This window comes from Globicephala melas, chromosome 16, assembly GCF_963455315.2.
Source record: "Globicephala melas chromosome 16, mGloMel1.2, whole genome shotgun sequence".
NCBI lineage: Eukaryota > Metazoa > Chordata > Mammalia > Artiodactyla > Delphinidae > Globicephala > Globicephala melas.
The window spans coordinates 31823859-31838577 of record NC_083329.1 but is presented as its reverse complement, the minus strand read 5'-3'; the positions used below and the strand labels follow the sequence as shown (position 1 = coordinate 31838577).

Sequence of the window (14719 nt, the reverse complement as noted above, 5' to 3'; positions counted from 1 at the left end):
CCTCTGAGCTGCCAGAGGGAAAGTGAAAGAGGCAATACCGCACAGCATTTGATCCTGCATTTATAACTCCGCTACAGATCCAAGTACAGGACGGACAGGCAGAAAACGTCCTTCTAGATGCAGAACAGGCTCTCTGTACTGGCAGGCAAAGCAGATTCCACAAGGCCAGGCTGAGTTCTCTGCTACGGGTGGCTATCTTTTCCCAGCTTGGCAAAATCCTCAGAAAAGGCAGGTGACTTGAGAGGAACACCTGATTGTCCTGAAGGACAGTTTTGCTGCTTGGACGGGAGCCAGAGACTAACTTCAGATTTTAATTAAATAATCTGAATGTGGCCCAGTCATTTACACGGCACTTTATAATGGTCATAGATCTTTAACCCACATTATCACACGTGATCCTCTCACTCAATGCTTCAGTGAGGCTGGCAGGCCAGATAATAATTTCATTTTATAGATGAAAACACTGTGGTTCAGAAAGGTTAAGCGATGTCCCAAGACATAAGGCAGAGTCAGAATTCGAACTCAGAACTCAGACCTTGCAATTCCTAGTCCAGTTCTGTTTACATTTCTCATACTCCCCATGAGAAGGGGGCGGGCCTGCTTAGTTTGTGGATGACACCAAGCTAAAACAGGGGCAAGTGACAAACTTGAAAAGTCAGGAAGGAATTCAAGGTGACAGTGAAATGGGAAGAAACCAAGTTGGGTAAATCCCCTTGTTTTACACTTTCAAATATATATCGTGTCTGTAATAACGATTTTAATGTCTGTCCTTCCTACTATACCCCTATGGGAGCAGGAACTCCAACATCTAATGCAGAGCTCGGCACATCAAAGTTATTCTATACAGCAGACCCTTGAACAGTGTGGGCAATTAGGGGTGCATGCAATCGAAAAATCCAAGTATAATTTACAGTTGGCCCTCTGTAGCCACAGTTCCTCTATATCCACAGATCCAACCAACCACGACTGTGTAGGGCTATAGCATCTACTATTGAAAAGAATCCATGTATAAGTTGACTGTGCAGTTCAAACCCATGTTGTTCGAGGGTCAACTGTATATATTTATTGAATTGAGCTGAAGTTCAGTTCTATAAGGGACTTTGGAGGAAAGTAAAAGGAACACAGCCTGAAAAAAGCCATTTCTGACAAAGCAGGGACTGACCAACAGGTCTCCAATTCCAAGACCAGAAGAGAAGAAAATGGACTCATACTATGATAAGAGGGAGGCCAAACAGTTATGAAGAACTTCAGGTGAGTTTGCCAGACAGCTGACTAGGTCACCAAGACTGAATCTCCTGGGGGGATTCTGAAGGTAGCACAGTGTTTATCTGTCTGGGATGCTGTGGGTTTGCTCCAGGAACAAGATGTGCTCTAAGGCAACCTTTACAGCCTACTCTTCAACTCTTTGTGTGAACAACAGATAGAGAGATGTGCCTGTGAGGCCACAATTTAAATTGCCAGGCTTAAGCAGACACGAGCACCTCCAACTGGAAAAGAATTGGGGGGAAAAGTGGATTTTCCCCCTTAAAAGGAGATGTGCATTTCTGAGAGCACCTTTACATTCTACATCTGTCTGTCTCTAGTTAGTATACTTATTCACAGTTAACAACAACAAAAATGTGTGTGTGTGTGTGTGTGTGTGTGTGTGTGTGTGTGTGTGTGTGGTGGTGGGGTGGTGGCTGTGGAAGGAAGGGGGTTCCTCAGATTCTGGTAAACCCGACACTGGAAACCAAAAGGCAGGACTCAACGTACTGAAACTCACATTCCAATGTTTCTGCTCATGTGGCAAAAAGAGCGGGAGAAGAAATTCAAAAATAAAGGACGAGTTCAACCCCTGTGAAGAGTAGACTGTGAAAAGATGAAGATTCTCTCTGAAATGAAAAATGACTCTTTGGGAAGAACAGCGCTAAATAGAGGGAAAGGCACGAAACTAAAACAGCCGCACAGTGATGTTCCTCCCTGGCCAGCCTTTGGTGTTACGTCCTAACTGGGTTGGCCCAGGTCCTGGTACAACCAGGGGGCTCCCTGTGTGGGAACACCCAGACGGTGCTTGGCAATCCACGTGTATGGTCAGCGCAACTCCCCTAAGAGGGCCCCGTGGGCACTGTGCGCTACTTTTCGGGGTTTGTAAAAACAATATAAATGATCCCAAGGACTATGACATGGAAGACATTGTGACCATTGTGGTATCAGTGAGAAAAATAAAACTATGTTACTGTTTTTTTCCCTAGTTTTGAATAGTGGTCAAATTATTAGGAACCAAGGAAAGGAGGAGGAAACAAAGGAGAAATTAAGGGGCAAGCCTTCAAAAAATCAATGACCTTCTATGAACAATAATAAATAATAAATTGCCAATACAAAAGCACCCAAAGGCCTACAGAGTCTCTAAAATCATTGAAGTGTACTGACAGGTGATGGTGTGTCCACCACTTGTTATTCAAGTGTCGGGAATATACCCAAAGGACGTGACATTCTTTCTAGGAAGACCTGTATGGAGGATTACCTTTCGTACTTGTTACCTTCTGAGAGAGAGAGAACCTCCAATGCAGGGTTGAGCAGAGGCAAAATTCTCCGCTCCTCTCAGAACTTTTTGCTTAAAATAACTGTGGTGCACAGTAAATGCTGAAGAATGACGACTCTGAAGCACTTCTGTGACCTGTTGAACCTTTTTTCCTAATTAAAATTACTTATCCCTTTGTGCTTTTAAAGATGTCACCTTTTTATTAAAAGTCAAATCAATTATTCCTTAAAAACATGTAGAGCAAAAGAGGTGGAGGGAGAATAATTTGAGCCCTCATTTCAGAGGCCTACTTATTCTGGACTCAGTGTGGTAACAGCATTTTAATAAGAATCAATCCCCAGCATGATAATTCCATCCTGCTGGCACAGCTGCAGGGTTTATAGAGCTTTGGAAGATCCCTTTAACCATGTTCAGAATTCTGAAACCAGCTTTTTCTAATGAAGGGTGAATAAAAGGAAACGTGATCGGCAGATATGAAACAAATCAGTTTGTAAAAATTCTCCCCTGCTTTTGCAGGGTGGTCTGCTATGCCCATACAGGCCATTAATTGCTTGGAGATGCGAACTTGTATAGGGAACCATAAACCAGACTGAACATGAAATTCGTCCTCTCTATTGCACTTGTCAGAAAAGGAAGACCTAAAAGACACACTCTAACAGCCGGGGGCTTTTTTCCCCCAAGTCACATCATCATATTAATTATTTGGCTTTTAATGATGTACTAGTAACTTCTACAAACTTTGCGCATGTTCAAATAAGAGTCACCTAAGAAACCCCAACTTTAGTCCAGTTAGTAATAAGCCTGATAAACGAATGGTTAGATGTTTAAAAAAAGACAGTGGCAAAATCCACCTTACATTACAAAATTTAAAATTAGTGAAAACCATGAGCAAAGAGAGCAACAAAGCCACAACGAGAGTATTCTTTCAAAGCATTCTTGGGACTTATTTTGTGAACACCTGCAAAAATGAAAAGGGTAAAAATGCTTCATATTTTCATTGTCTTCTAAACAAAGCAAGTCTATTTCAAGGGAGAAAGAATGTAATCCAAGTGCACACACAGTGCATCTGGATTAAAGAACACAGGCAGGGTGAGACAAAAGAACTTTAATATGCACATTACCATCTTTTCGTTGGTCAGAACGGAGGACTTGCCCGGCTGATACTCGTAAATGCTTTTGGGTTCTGCACGGTATTTTCTTGTATCCGCTTTCTTATCTGGGGGCTCCCAGTCGTTTCTGTAGAAAGCAAATCCTATTAGAGCTATTTTCATGAAAATTGGCATCCGACAGGTCAGACTTTGGCTGACTCTAGTCTAATCAAGGAATTTTTATATCCGAGGCACAAAATCGGACTCCGCCCAAAGCATTTAGTTGTGCTGGTTTCCTTCTTCAAACAAACAGATCCCTGTGTTCGCTTCACAAAAGGCTTGAGGTGTCCTGTGCTCACAACCAGACACTGGGAAGCAGAGAGAAGAGAAAGAGAAGAAAGGAAGCAGCAGCAGCGGCAGCAGCAAAGCTTGCTCTGGAAAAATCCTTCACCTTGCTCTGCTCTCAGGAGCTTATCATTCCCCAGACATGCCTGTACTTCCCACTCAGGCTAGTGCAGTGAGAGAGAATGCAGGTCCCGGAGCCAGGCAGCTGTGGCTCCAGCCCTGCTACAGTACTTGCTCGCTAGCTGATCTGGGCCAAGCACTTTGCCGCTACCTACCTTAGTTTCCTCATCTGAAAAATGGGGTTTCTGTAAAGATTAAATGAGACAGTATGTCTCAGCATGTAAATCACTTAGCAGAGCGCCAGGACCCCAGGAACCACTCAATAAATGTTATTTGTTATTATAACCATGTTCTTCTTCCCTATTCCACACCCCATCCGGTAATCATCAAAACTGCAGCCTTTGGCACAAGTACTTAACCCGATCCAGTGAGGGATTTCAGAGGATACATGAAGCCTTGGAAATTATTTGCAAAATTTTTATACATGCACATAATTGCACTTTGCACTGTGATATTATATTCAGTTTTTCCTGCAAGGCTATAAACTTCTTGAAGGCAGGGACGATGATTTATGTATGTTTATATTCCTCCACAGCATCTGGTTCAACCCGCACACAGAATGTACCCAGTAGGTGCTCGATGAACGCACTTGTAAGGATTTATGGGTATACCCAGCCTTCCTTTCAGAGTAATTATCAAATTCCTCAGGCAGATGTCACTTACGTATATGTGGGATTTCAAAAACAGCCGTTCATTTGTCTATGAAGATGGAAAAAGTTTGGAGGTGTGAAACAGTGTGTATTTAAAGGAAAAATAAAGAATTCAGTTTGGCCAGGGCCTTTTTGTGGATTGAGAAGTGGTGGAAGATGGAGCTGGGAGACGCATGGGACACCAGTCCAGATGGCACAGGAGGTTGCTCCAGAGGGCAGAAGACTCAATAAAAGATAGTCGGGTCATCCGGTGCGGGCATTAACAGATGACTGATATCATCACAGCCACGCGAGCCTTATGCTTTGATAATGTGTTGAATAAATAAATAGATACTAAAAAGCGTGGCTTCATTTTAAAATTATATTCTCCGCTATGGGCCCCATCAGTATGCACAGAGTATAAAAACACATGACAAATCTTACGGCTAAGATTTCTCTTGGGAAGAGGTAAAAAGGGATGATAATTATCGTCAACATTATTAAGTGCATACTGTGAGCCAGGCACTACTAGAAATGTTACATGCAGCATCTTGTTTTACCCTTGCAACATCCCTATGAATGCAAAATATATCCCCATTTTACAGATGAGAACACTGAGACTCAGAAAAAACAAGTCACTGCTAATAAGTGACAGAGCAGGGATTCAAACTCAGGTCTGCTGCCTGACCCAGAGAAAGAGATTGTGTATGAGAACCTCAAATCACAGAGCTGATGAGAGCACTTACCTTTCTGGGCTTGATTTTAGCGAGGAAGAGCGGGTCGGGAGGGGAAGCGTGGCCGACCTCTTAACTACCTTCTCACCATCAATGTAGTTCATCTCACTTTTTGAGCGCGGCACAGAAAGGGGAGATTTTGCTGGAGAAGGAAAAAGTGGGTTTTAAAAGAAAGACTTAAAACAGATGAAAACTGAAAACAGGAAGATGTCTTCCCTCGTTCACCACTCTCCCTTCCTCCCCTACAGCCAAGAAATTCTAAGTCACTTACTGTCTTCAGAAAAGGAATATCGAGGAGAGTACAGATCTGAATCATCATCTAGTGAACAAAACAAAACGTGATCAGGAGATATCCGGCTAAGGTAAGAGAACCGAGTGACACGTCGCCCACTGCCACTGTCCTGCACCGGCATCCAGCCATACCCGGAAGCCCAGCAGACAGAGGAGGAGCCCAGCACCAGAAGCTACACCACGGCAAACCACAGTTCAGAGCTGGGTTTGGAGAACCCACCCAACCAAACAGACCTGTAGTCAGGAAGGTACATTCACGACGCCTGGGGAAAGACTGCTCCTGACACCCAGAAACGCATGGGGACAAATAGCCAGAGGCCCTCTCGAGAGAATTTCCACAAGCAAAGCTGGTCCCCAGCCTGGCTGAGTGGGAAACGGGCTGAGATAGATGCCTGGGTGCTCACGCTGTCTCTGGTCCATACTGCTGAGTTTCATGGAGTCCCCAGGCCTGCTGGATGGGATGGGGAGGCCTGGAGGTGTGGGTTCTAGCTGCCCAGCTCAGCTGTGACCCATTTCATATGCTAGGGTTCCATATACAACATCATGGAGCAAAGAGGTACTGCAGCTAAGAAAACACTTTGAGAAACCCCTCATAATCATTTGTTTTGATTCCACCTCCAACTGGTTCCTCGAGTAGCTTTCCTTCCTTGGAACCCCACATGCCCTCGGCAGATGTGGTCACACAGTTTGCTCTGCAAAGGTGCTGCTCACGGAAAGTGCAAACACACGTGGGTTTCTGTGGTGGGAGATGGCTCTCAAAGGGCACAGCCCACGTCCCTAAATAAGTGGAACACCGACTGCGGCGCTAAGACTGGCAGAACAAAGACACGACATAAACCCTTCATGGAGATGGCTGCGTTGAACTAAAAATGAGACCGCAGGTTCACTGACGAGAATAGGTTTTTCTGCTGGGACTGTCCTGGAAACCCAGGATAATTGATCACTACATCCACGATCCCACGAGGGATCACTACATCCCTCCAAAGAATTTCTCCAACAAGAGTTAGGCTGAAACAGCCTCTCCCGTTTTCTAATAGCTCGCTAACCTGAATTCAGAATTCATGAATATGGAAATGAAGACCCAACTCCTTCCCTTAAAATCAGTACCAGCTCTAACAAAGCACATGAACTAGCCTGCAAAGACAAGTCAGAGAATCCGATGTAATGTGTCGATGGCTAAGTGTCAGTCAAGTCCTTATCTCCACGCAAGTCATTTTAAGTTTCAGAGCAGGAAAGGCCAGAATATTTTATAAAATGTAAATAAAGCTCACACTGCTGTTATTTTGAGTATTATTCAAAACCAGTCTATCTCCCCTTTCATCTCCCCATTTTATCTGTCCCAGGTCTCCCCAGCTCCAATAATGGAAAGGCTTCAGGTACCAAGATATCTTTTATCCTCCCTCCCTCCCTCTTGTTGCTTTGATATTAACTCTTATCCTCAAAGTTGAGCAGGGCTTTTGCTTTTTAACACAACTTCTGATTATTGTACTGATGAAATGCCACAGCACCAAAGAAAACGAAAAATCAGCTTTGAATGCAGAGATTTGATTGGAAAAATGGTGCCTGCCAAATGAGTAGTTAGCTTAGTTAGAAACCAGTGTAAGTAGTGTTTAAAATCCAGCCTAGCATTTTAGCTCAAAACACTGTCTCTCTCTGAATCATGGGGCAATGACAGCCTAGGAGCAGATGGTGAGGTGAGGGTTAACTTATAACCTCGCTCCTGAGGTAAGCAGCACAGTTTTCATGAGGGAAAAATGGCATTTTAAACATTCAAAGATCTTTGAAAAAATTCTCAGCTCTTTAAAAGTTTTTGCTCCCTAGAGCTTTCTAATGTGGACTTCTAGAGGACTTGTTAAAGGAAAATGAGAAACAGTTCTTCTGAGATGGAAAAAAGAAACAGCATGGCTTGGACAGTTAATCCGTGTATTTTGAAAGTTAGAAGAAGTAGGAAAGAGAGGGGTGGGGGGTGAAGGCAACAGAGAAGTTTGAATGACTGAACCTTCTTAAAGCTGTTTCTTACTTGGGGTAAGTGGAAAAAGAAATCTCCCCCGTCTCAGGCTAGCACAGGGCAGGGGTGTCTCCGTGAACTAGCTTTTCATTTTTCCCAGTGTCCACAGCGTCCAAGTCTGACACGTGGATTTCAGTTCATTGACTTTCAAGTGGGCAAACTGAAGTTGCATAGATTCATCTGAACACTAGCAGTAAGGACGAGTTCCAGGGGATGTATAATTTATTCTTTTAATATGTAATGTTTGTCTTGCAAATCTAATGGGAGAAAATTTTACCTACATTTATGAATAAAAATAATAGCTGCTCCCATTATTAAGAGCCTAATAGTAACTGGTAATTTACTAATATTGCCTCACTTAATCCCTGCAAAAACTCCTGGAGGTACGTAAGTATCTATCTTAGAGACAAGGAAATTAGGGCCTCGGGAGGTTAAGCAAATTTGCCCTTAGCCATACAGTGAGAAAGACAAAGCAGGAATGGATTCAAGGTCTTTCTGACCCCACTTCCCTACCTATGCTGCCCCTCATCCCTGTGATAGGGATGCGACTTTGTTCTACCCTCATCTGCCCAATCCTGGGGAGAACTGTGGCTATTCCATTATCATTTTTATTAGGGAAGAGGCAGGGGAGGGTGTTCTTTTGAAACTCGAGTCACGCACTGCAGTGCTGGCCAGGCTGACTTCTAGCCCTTGAAGCCTTTGCTCTACTTTTCTGCAACACGCCCCGCCACCCCCTCCCCCCCCGGGGACATTTAAGCAAGTTTTCTGAGTTACCCCACCACACTTCTAGCTTTCCTCCTGCTCTTCTCCAGGGAAATGGGTAAAACTAAGTCACTCTTGCTACATCTTTCACTTGCTGCTTCTTGTACCTTCTCCTGGCAGGCTAAGTCTATACTGGGACAGGTGGAGATGCAGCTGGAAACACATTGAATGGGAAAACTGGGTGGAAGCTTCACCTTCTGCATTTCTGTACACCAGAGCTGGCCAAATATGTGTGTGTTTAATCATAGTTGAGACACACTAAATGAAATGTTTCTCAAGTTGTCTATGAACACAGATATCTATGCATGAAATCCTGCTTTCACTCTTTCTCCAAGAGTCCTTTCAAAGAACGTCCTAGTGGGCTCAGCAGAGCCGGGATCTTGTGATTCCTGCTTGGGGTGGAGCCACACGCTGACTGTGTCCTTCAGAGCCCCAAGCAGCAAACATCAAATCTTGGCAGCAATATCCAGAACTTCCCGTGCCAGTGACTTCCAGAAAATTCTAACACTAAGCAGCATTTACTGGGGGTGAACAACTCACTGCTGAGCCCTGAAGACCCCTGCCGGGCTTTGATGTTTGCACACCAGTGATCGCCCTCTGGGCTTTGGCAGTCTGTTCTTGGAGGCTCCATTTGGGGACAGCTACTCTCCTAAAACTGCCAGGAGGCACATAATTGCCTTTCCAACCACAGTAACTTTAAATAGACTAAAAAAGACTTCTTCAGTTTTTTTTTTTTTTAAAGAATTTATAATAATCTTAAAGACACTGGAGAAAGTGCTGTTTGTTCTATAAAAAGTGTGTAATTGACCAAAATGGGATGACTGACTAAAAGCAGTATTTGCATAATCGCTTGCCTATATCAATTAAATTTCAATTTTATGCATTTGTTAGGCCTTTAAACTTAAAATTATTTTTCTAATATCAGTGGCTCATTTTTAACACAATCTTTTTCCACTGCTCAAATTAATCCCTTTTCCTGCTTTACCCCACACACTGAGGAGGAGAAAGGATAAAGGGGTTGAGACAGACACACACACACACACACACACACCCCCAACAAACAAAAATGGTCAAACAAAAATGTACGCAGAGGTGGGTATAGAGGCTACGTGGGATTGGGGAGGAAGAATAAGAAAAAGGGGGAGTGGGGCAAGATGGTCAGGAAGAGTCCAGGGAGCTTGGGGGAACAGACCCAAAATTGTCTATGTTCTGGTTAGAAGCAATCAAATTCTAAACATTGAAAAAAGATCAATATAGGCTGTTAGAATAGCTACAGAAGACAAATTCAGAAAAAAAATCAAACGTGAGGAGTAAAGAGACTGAGGTGGAGCAGGACGGGAATGAAAGGACCAGAGGGCTGGAAGACAACTCACCGGCCTCATCTCCCGGGGCGTCCCTCCCTCGAAGGTGGAAGGGGACTCACTGCTACTCTCTCTTAACTATCTCGCAGGTCAGACTTCTGCGCTTGCTAAGCAGAGGAATTCTGGGCAGCTCTAGTTAGGGGAGCAAAGGTGATGGCTGCAAGCACTCAGCCCCTCCTTCGGGCAGTACTCGCTGGAGTTCGGGCACAGATCCTGGCCAGGCATCTTAACGATAGAACCATTTGCTTGAATTCAAGCAAAATAAGGCTATTCTTAGAAATCCTTTAAGGCCAGTAGAGGATTATCTTAACTCAAATACAGATATGCTTGGGAAAATCAGCCTCCTGAACCCTTGCCTTAGTGCATCCCCATCTAGGAACGGGGAAGAAGCTCAGTGAGACTGACCACTGTGGCGTGGGAAGTCACCACACCTGAGGATGTCCTGAGGTTGGGTCTTTTTTTTTTTTTTTTTTTTGCGTTATGCGGGCCTCTCGCTGTTGTGGCCTCTCCCGTTGCGGAGCACAGGCTCCGGACGCACAGGCTCAGCGGCCATGGCTCACGGACCCAGCCGCTCCGCGGCATGTGGGATCTTCCCGGACCTGGGCACGAACCTGTGTCCCCTGCATCGGCAGGCGGACTCTCAACCACTGTGCCACCAGGGAAGCCCCCTGAGGTTGTGTCTTGAGTCACTTCACCAGGAGGTGGCAGTGGCCACCATCAGCCTGACAGCAGTGGAAGAGGCATCCAAAAGCAAGGGAAAAAGCTGGTCTCTGAGATTTCACCCTTGGCTGATACGATAGCGCTTTATCCTGACAGGGCCAAATGGGTTCTCGCCGGCATGGACCACAAAGTAATACACCAGTTACTCGGCTTTGCTGACTTGGAGGCATCATTTGAAAATAATCTCCCATTTTCTTGACATGAAGCATGTCAAGAGAGCCAGCATCATCTGGCCATGTTCAGAGTAGAAAAGCGTGTTCTTTTCAATCTGTATTCCCCACTCTCATTCTATATTCAAATCCCCAAATTTGCATTGGCGAGTATCTCCCTCCTTTTTCGGAGGATGAAAAGGGTGGCATTCCTCCACTGCAGCGGTTCTCAGCCCTGATCGTGGGCCAAATTACTGGGGGAGCTTTCCTAACCTCATATTCCTGGATGCCACACCGGGAGACTCTGGCTCAGCCGAGCGCAGCATGACTGACTCAGAAGCAGGGCAAGCTGGATGCCTGGAGTTAGGCATCAGAGAGCCCCTGGCGAAGGCGCCAACCAAGAACACAGAGTGCAGCAGGAGAGGGAAAGGAATCAGCAGAGGAAATAAAAAACCCATGTCTGGGGGACCCCAGAGACCTGGGTTTGGATCCTGGCTCTGCCACTTGCTGTGTGATCTTCCACAAATTATTTAACCTTTCTGAGCCTCATATCCTTTATTGCCAAAAATGAGGACTTGCCTCATGGGGTTGCTGGGAGGATGAACATGAGGTAACAATTATGATGCGCCCAGCATGGAGCCTCGTCTTCAGTAAGGGCTTAAGACAGGGCAGTGCCAAGCACGTCACTGCAGTGGTTGTGCTATTATCACTAGTAACAGGGTTCCACCACAGGGCTACTTCCTAAGGCTGGAGGCAGTGGAGGAGTTTCTGAGGCTGTTTCCCCACAGCATGTCCCTCTGGCTCCTGCCTCAGGAAGAAACCATGGGCAGGATGTCTAGCAGCCCCTCCATGGTCTGGGTGCAGCAGTGGGTGGCGCAGGCTCTAGTCTCTATCAACATCCCCTCTCCCCACGTCCACAAGCAGAAAGACCTAGAGGCATCTCAGATGCTGGGAAGGGACATGTGCCTTTAAGAGAGAGACTGGAGTGTAATTCACAGACAAGTAGCTTTGGGTCAGAAAGGAAGGAATGGTGGGCAGGAGAGGGTGGGTCAAGTGAAGGTCTAAAAGAAAAAGAAAGTAAAGTTATCCCCAAAGGATTTCTGGTAAATTCTTTTTATTTTTGATAAGCTTTCTAGGGACCAGGGTATATAGAGAAATTATAAGAAATAAGTCTTCTGAATTCATTCTACGCTTCCCAAATTTCCTAGCCCTAATTCCTCCCAACGACCCCATGAGATAAAGAATAATCAGACATAACCATTGCTCCTGTCCCACAGAGAGGTGTCAAAGACTATAAAATGACTAGAAGTGACTGCACCTTGTTGGAATTTACAGGCTTCTTTAAAAGTACATTTTAAATCTCACTGATTAAGACATGATAATTCTATTTATCTTCTGAAAGTCTGGCCAGAAGTTTACTTTTTCACTGTAGCTGAGGGCGGGGGGTGGGGGAAGGTTGCTAAGCTTGACACAAACTTTCACATAATCCTTCACTATTTAGGAGAATCAGCTTTGAGACACTTAGAAATGTCTTTTTTATACTTTATAATCAACTAGAATTTAGACAAAAGGCAGCCGCCCTTAGGCTAGGTTTTGATAGGTTTATTGTAAATAATTCTAGTTTCAAATTCTGAGTTCAAACAAAACAAAAAAAACAGCAGTAACAACCGTCTCCTCGCCACAGGGGACAGACTCCAGAATGACAGCTTACATTTCTCAGTAAATCCGTCTATTTTTTAATGCTCGTTAAAAACTATGCGTAGAGGCTGCCTTGGTTAGGTGCTAATCCATCTTTAACACCCTTCTTTGAAAGGGATAACGCCTTCCCATGTTAAGAAGGGTGTGCAGAGCCCAGGGCCACCGACTGGTAGCACTGGGGCTGGAGTGGTACCAAGGGCAGGGCTGAGGAGGACCTGCCAGGACTCACAAACATCTAAACCACAAACCTGAGACTCTCTCATTACTTAAAAAAAATTAAAATAACAATTCTTTAAAGTGAGCTAGCTCAAAGATTTCTCTCATTTGTAAAAAGCCTTCATCTAATTGAATACATCTGTGATCTATGTCTGAATCTGTCATCTAGGCAAGAGCGGGGGCGAGACAGAACCTACCCTGTTTTAAAAAAAATCTCCAGGGAAGAAGACTTCTTAGAAACTTGTGTTGAAGTCTAATCATCTTGGTTATTATGAATCTTTTATATCCAATCTAATTTTCTTCCTCTTTATCCTTTAAGATGATTTCTTCCTTTTTGGTCTTTGAAAATAAAAACTGGTAAGGTCTGCTTCCTAAATTATAAGTGAAAACTTATCATGTCATCGCTTACTTTTCTTTCCCTTTTTTGGCTGCATTGGGTCTTTGTTGCTGCACCCGTGCTTTGTCTAGTTGCAGCCAGCGGTGGCTTCTCTTGTGGTGGAGCACGGGCTCTAGGCACGTGGGCTTCGGTAGCTGTGGCTTGCGGGCTTTAGAGCGCTGGCTCAGTAGTCGTGGCGCACGGGCTGAGTTGCTCCGCAGCATGTGGGATCTTCCCAGACCAGGGATCGAACCCGTGTCCCCTGCATTGGCAGGAGGACTCTTAACCACTGCGCCACCCTTAACCACTGTCCCAACCCTTACTCTTTATGCCTCGTGGTAAAATAAGCCCGACTTGACGTGTACCACCAAGCAGACGGTATCGTCAGCCAGGGTTGCTAGGTGCTGCGCCTGATGACATGGCAGCTCTGGGTGTGAGGCCAGAAGGCAAAACCCTTGTCTTCAGCTCAACAGGCTGCCTGGAAGCTGCTGGCACTGCCTGCGACAGGCCTAAGGCATTCTTCCCGGCTGATGGGAGTCACTGTTTTTCTCCACAGGACTCTTCCAGGTGGCCTTCCTCTGCCCACGTCTATGGGACTCTACACCTTCAGGCATGCTGTGTGCTGGTCACCTTCCCTAGAAAGGGATCCTATCTTATGAGTGGGTTGGGTTCTCCAAGTCCAAATAAAGCACAAATCAAAAACTGCGTTTGATCAAAATTACCCTAAAAAAATTTCTCACTCATCCAGTTCAGTTCGTTGTTTCTGAAGCAATGCTTTTTGGCTAGAATCAGCACCCCAAGAGCAAAAAACTAGGTTATCCCACACCAGATAGACGCTTGCTGGAAGCAAGGAGGTCACTGATTAAAATGAAATCAACAGCTTTTAATTTTTTAAGTATCAGTTCCTTCCGTAGACTTTTCTTTTTGTTCACAATAGGCCCCAGGCATGAAAGGGGTGGAAACCACCGGGCACATCACAGGGAGACTAAAAATGTAATATGGTATTTGAACTAAAACTGTATCTAACACATCTCAGCATGTCATCGCATATATGTTAAGTGATCGGTAAAAGTCTGGTGAATGACTGAATGGATGACTTCACCAATGACGAGGCGGGTTGGGCAGGATGGTTTGCTGAGCTGATTGGAACAGAGAAGCACTTGAAGACGGGACTGCACTGGGCTTCATCCCTAGGAAGAACTCTGCTTCTGAGGTCCAACAGGTCCACTGTTGCTGAGTGAAGGTCCTTCACTCAGCAACACTCTTCAGGCATGTGCTGAGGACCTACTGTGTACCAGCAAGGTTTTCTGGGGCCTTCTGGACACGCGCTCTCACAACTGCCACCACGCTGGACCCAGTACGATGAAGCACCCTTGTCTAACTCCCTGCCTGACATGAACTTGGGAGAAAAGAGGACATATCTTATTCACGGCACTGTCCTCACTTCCAAGGACAGCATGTGGCACACACACAAATGCTCAATACTACTTGGATGAATGAAGCTCAGAGCACTCAACATCTCATCCTAGAAGAGCATTTAATCAAAGTGCCTCCTGCCGACCCCACCCACTCCTCTCTTTCTGGGTCACTCATCTAAAAATCAGACAATCCCTGCGATTAGAATAATTCTCAGGATGTTGCCCTTCACTCACCTTTTAGAACCTTCTTTGACACCTAGGCTATTTACCCCAGGAAAGAATA

At 45.0% G+C, this 14719-nt stretch overlaps 1 protein-coding gene across 50 annotated transcripts in view; it reads right to left on the bottom strand.

The window, feature by feature from the left end:
* Positions 1-14719, bottom strand: part of SORBS1 (sorbin and SH3 domain containing 1) — a 240550-nt gene that overhangs the window by 58994 nt on the left and 166837 nt on the right. For 49 of the 50 annotated variants that reach the window (XM_060286519.1, XM_060286530.1, XM_060286536.1 and 46 more), the window contains 3 exons: positions 5709-5756; positions 5450-5579; positions 3643-3757 (listed from right to left, as the gene is read on the bottom strand). In XM_060286519.1, coding sequence (XP_060142502.1) covers positions 3643-3757; positions 5450-5579; positions 5709-5756 — 293 coding nt within the window. Of the gene's footprint in view, positions 1-3642; positions 3758-5449; positions 5580-5708; positions 5757-9871; positions 10004-14719 lie in introns of those variants that run through there. The other variant, XM_060286544.1, reaches the window with a different exon arrangement.